General features: G+C 40.4%; 1 protein-coding gene across 1 annotated transcript in view; it reads right to left on the bottom strand.

Annotated features, from left to right (window-relative positions):
• Positions 1–1,399: 1,399 nt before the first annotated feature.
• The window catches only part of BTF3L4 (basic transcription factor 3 like 4), a 17,131-nt gene continuing 13,575 nt past the window's right edge, over positions 1,400–4,955 (bottom strand). Inside the window, exons 2-4 of the mRNA XM_018552456.1 lie at positions 2,700–2,760; positions 1,973–2,086; positions 1,400–1,660 (exon numbers count right to left, since the gene is read on the bottom strand). Of these exons, the coding sequence (XP_018407958.1) occupies positions 1,400–1,660; positions 1,973–2,086; positions 2,700–2,753 (429 nt within the window). The 5' untranslated portion in view covers positions 2,754–2,760. The remainder of the gene's footprint in view (positions 1,661–1,972; positions 2,087–2,699; positions 2,761–4,955) is intronic.

Below are 4,955 nucleotides of genomic sequence, written 5' to 3'. Positions count from 1 at the left end.
TGCCTTTCTGTCCAAAACTAAAAAAATTAAAAAAAAAAAAAAAAACACAGAAGATTGTAATAGCGGAGTCAAGCTAAGTAAGAACAAGGAGTTGAAATTAAACTGGCAAACATAAAAAATTAATTGGGGACAGGAAAGGTAAATGACTATTTGGAGATGAAGCATGCATGTTGCAGACAGCTGTCCCTAGCCTAGTTAGAACACATTTATAGCAGCTTCTGCAGAGAAATGTCCATATGGTTTTAGTGGCAAGAACGTGTGTTCACTGCAGCTGTTGACTATTTTTAAGCCACCAAAAACCAGCAGGTCACCAAATTATCCCAATACAGTCCCCTAAGGCTACAGAAAAGGAGATGAATTCAACAGAATGAGACCCTAAATTATCCGGTGGATGATTCATCTATAGCATCTTTCTAAAACTTAAAAGATATTATTGAACATGCCAAGCTTGAAAAGGAACCAGCTAAGACTCTAATTAGGCAAAAATCTGATCAGTTTTAAATTATTACCTTACATGCCTTTGTATGGCAGATGCATATCAGTCTTTCTATTTAGTAGGGCTGCAACAACTAATTGAATAGATAATTGATGAGAATAGTTGGCAACTATTCTCATTATCGATTAGTTGGTGGGGAGGGGGAGAGAAAGATTTTTTTTTCCTAATGCAACTAATAGAAAAAAAAATAAAAAAAATCGGACAAATCGATTATGAAAACAATCTTTAGTAGCAGCTCTACTATTTAGCTTTATTTAGTATAAGCGTGTCAATCTCTTGAGCCTGGAGATACCTATCAACTGCCTGACCTTCCCTACCAAAACACCCAGAAGCTGCAAGTCAGGTCAGGACACTGAAGCAACAAAGACTATCAGACTTGAAGTTACTTTTCATCCCCTGACAAGCTGAGAAACCGTATCAAAGTAACTATAGCTAAATAAGAAGCCACCATATCTTAAATTGCAAAAATTATAATAGAAGGCTGAATATTAAGATTCTTGCGTAAGCCCCGTCATGATTAGTTTCAGAAAAAGGACAAGAAATGTGGAACCCGAGCCACTGGGACAGGAAAGCTCTGTTAGAATCTAAAATCTTCACTGAGTATCTAACCCTCCCCACTACTAGACTGGTTTTCATTGCCATGAAAAGTGCATGGAATTTTCAATGGAGACCGACAGCAAAACAAAAAACCCCAGACAACATCATCACATAATGTAAAATATATGTGTCCATCATGCTGATGTAATATTAGGACTTAGCAGAGCACAGCATAGTTCCCAGGGACGACCAATGATCTTAACAGCAAAGGCAGAACCCCGGCCAGAGTTTTATTGGAGCCTGCACACGCATTAGCAAGATTTACACATCCCTATCACATTCTCTAAACTAAAAAAGTTTTAAATGTTACACCAGCAAAGCCATGGGAGGAAACAAGTGAATGGATGACAGAGCAGGTCTCTTACCTTGCCGAGGGAACTGTTCAGCTAGCTTGCGGAGACTTGTGAGGCTGTCAGCACCCAGCTGACTTAGGATCCCAGGGAGCATTTCTGTGATCTGCTTGGACTCTGCATGGCCGGTGATGGCAAATGTGTTGGCGGAGAGGGATGCTTGGACCTTGGGATTGTTAAAGTGGATAACTGTGCCATCATCTTTGATCATATTTACCTGCAACAGAAAGAAAATTAGTTTTACTCCTACAGTATCCCTTTAATCTCTGTTCGGGGACTATTTTTATGGATATTTGTGTCTTTTTATGTTGTTTATGTCATATCACTTGAATAAAAAAATATTCTCCATTATTAAGATATATAATTGTGCAATAACTGGATGACAAATAATTTCTTAACTGACCAGCGCAGAAAGGCTGTGCAATGATACCCCACCCTACTTTTTACCTGGGATAAAAATAGCACAAGATATTTGCTTATCAGGCTGGACAGATGTAGACTTCCCCATACACTTGATCCCAAACATTACCTCTTCAATGCCGGCGATATTATTTACTGCCAGTTTCTTGAGAGAACTCTGAAGTTTCTTGTCGTCTGCTGTTGCTGTTCTATGTACAACCTTCTTCTTTCTGCGGGCTGTGCCCTAAAGAAAAGCAAAAATCAGCAGTGATTAGGTGTTGCATGCAAGAACTCAATACAGAGAGGAAGTCATAGGGAACATTAACTTTTGCTGCAGCGCCAATAAAGCAAGTATAAGGAATAGGTTAAAGTGACTGTTGCTTGGTTAAAATGACTCAAATAGGAAGGACCTGCAACAGAAGAATCTTGATACTCATCTGCCCCTCTAGCCGTTCCTCAGATCTTTGCTTTGTTTAATAGATACACCTCAAGAACATTCACATTTACGGCTTCTGGGAGCATTCGATACCTGCATCCGCAAGATGTGGTTCTTTCCTGGCACCTATGTCCTGTGGGGATGTAGGTGCCTGCGGAGGGAACCACAGAGAGCGGCGAGAGACCAACAGAAGGCTGTTGCTCTGCAGTAATGCCAATCTGAACAGCCACAGGAAGGACAGGCTCGTATAAAGCAAATTCTTTAGTAGTTCCTACTTTATTACATCGTTTTAACCAAGCAACAGAGTCACTTAAAAATCACACAAGTTTATCTTATTTTAAAGTTGGGCTTTAAAAATCGAAGTGATCAAACCAAAGGCTTTATAGAATCAATCACATAAAGAAGAAAACAAAGTACTAACCTTACCACCTATTCGGACCTGAGCCTGAAGTTTTGCTAGTTTCTCCTGATTCATTGTGGACCTAAAACAAAACAAAAAATTAACATTCCCCTTAAACAGCGATCTAACTGGACAGACTGTAGGAAAGAAAGCTAAGTAAAATATGTTCCAAATGACTGGGTGTAACGATGTATCTCATGTTGGAATAAGCATCCATGTGTATAAAAGACTCATAAAAAGAAGGTCTCATTTTAAATAGACTTTTTACTTCCACAGTTTTTGAGAGAGAGAAGAGAGGAGAGAGAGAAAAAAAACAAAACACGGGGCAAGCCTTGTTTGCCCCACGGGCACTATTCTGACACGTTAGTAAATGCAGCCCGTGAAACATTTCTGCCCCATTCTGTAATGTAACAACCACCTTGACAGGATCCTTAAGGTATTGTTCACACCATGTCCGGGTCATGTCCAGACCAAAACAGCATCCCAATGTCTCCCTATATTTCTGGGCTCTGTTCACACCAGCGCAATCTGATCCGATCCAGACGAGAGAAAAAAAAATATATTAAAAAAATACTGCTTGTCTCATTTTCACTGGTCTGGAATGCACTGGAACGCATCAAAAATGTATGCAAAAGCACTGGAACGCACCTGAAAGCCCATTTTAAGCTAGAAAAAAAAAAGAAAGAAAAAAATAACGGCAAAAATGCACTGTGTTTGCAGACCTGGTCCAGACATGGTGTGATCATACCCTAAAACTCAGAAGAGTGCTTTTTGAATTGTGGTAGAAAATTGAAGCACTTCAATGAGACTTCAAATTGCTAGGATTGGAGCCCAAGACACTGCTACAGGACATCGGTACTAAAGAACATTGAGCTACCACGCTGCTTCTATTTTCCTTCACCAGAGCAATAAGAAATTCTACATACACTAAAGAAAGCAAGCTCAGGTACACCCACACTATTGCCTTTTATCAGCATCAGCTTGCATAGAACAGAATGTGCAGTAGGTTTTACATAGTATTCAGCTTTAGGGAGCTTTGCTGCATCTAAAGCAAATTTCAGCTCCAGTCTGGGGAGGTTAAGATCTGTGCAGACAGTGTCAAATTAGAGGGCCACCACTGTGTAGGCAGCAGTGACCAGACCCAAAATGTCATTTCTACAATGCAGATTTGATAATAAAAATAAACAGACTGGTTAGCTCAGGCAACAGACTTGCATCTCATACACAAGGCCCATTATTTGGGCTGAAACCGTTTCTCTCTGCCAAATACACAGGGTGGAGAGGCCTGGATGTTGTAAAACATTCCAGTTATTATGTCCCATTAACTCTACCTACAAAATTTATTATGAGAGAGTAGAACTGTTTATATAATAAAAAAAATGTTGCTTGCGCTAAGAAAACGCATGGAAATATTTAAGGCTCTGTTCACACCTAGGCGTATCGAATATGCGTGTTTGTCGAGGCGTGTTTACCGCGATTTGCGGTAAAAACCGCGCGCCAAAAGCGCGTTTCCGAGGGCTACTTGGCTGTATCCCAATGGAAACGCGCGACAAAAACGCCGCAATGAAGCTCATGTACCTTTTCAGGCGTAGGCCGTTTTGTAGCGCGTTCAGACGGGCTGAAATACGGCAAGGTGTGAACCATACCCATAGAAAACAATGGGATTTTCATGTTTGAGCGTTTTGTAGAGTGTTCGTAGAGCGTTGAACGCGCTACAAAACGTACAGGTGGGCAAAGAAAAAACAAACAAACTGCTCTGCTCAGCAGATGAATAGAATGGTAGTCTTCATAGGGATCACCGCCTCTGCTGGTCTTGCTTTGTAGGTGATGACGTAAGAGTGCCCACCAAGTTACCGAGAACATCCAGAACAAGCATGCAAAAGCTATAGTCAAAACTGCATGCTTGTTTTCAGAGTCTCAGAATCATTTGGATCAGCATGACCGAGGGGAACCTAGAGATTGCAGAAATACAGGCAAGCAAAGCAGCCTATAGACCCCAACAACAATACAGCTTTTCTGTTAAACAGAAGTTGCCGAAACCACCGATTTTTCACTGCTGACAACTCAAAATTAAAAAAAAAAAGCATTCCAAAAGGTCTTTTAAAAAGCTTGGCAGGATTAAAAAAAAAAAAAATTTCAAAGAATCTATTTAAAGCAGAAATTCAGCCCCCCCAAAAAAGGACTAGTTCACTAAAATGTAAAATAACAAACCCAGCTTTTGCTGCAATATTCACCTTCAATACAGAGCTCCCCCCCCCCCCCCACCTTTTTTTTCTT

Source organism: Nanorana parkeri, unplaced genomic scaffold (assembly GCF_000935625.1).
Source record: "Nanorana parkeri isolate BGI_ZX_2015 unplaced genomic scaffold, ASM93562v1 scaffold89, whole genome shotgun sequence".
NCBI lineage: Eukaryota > Metazoa > Chordata > Amphibia > Anura > Dicroglossidae > Nanorana > Nanorana parkeri.
The sequence above is the reverse complement of the archived record's forward strand: the minus strand, read 5'-3'. Positions and strand labels throughout refer to the sequence as shown.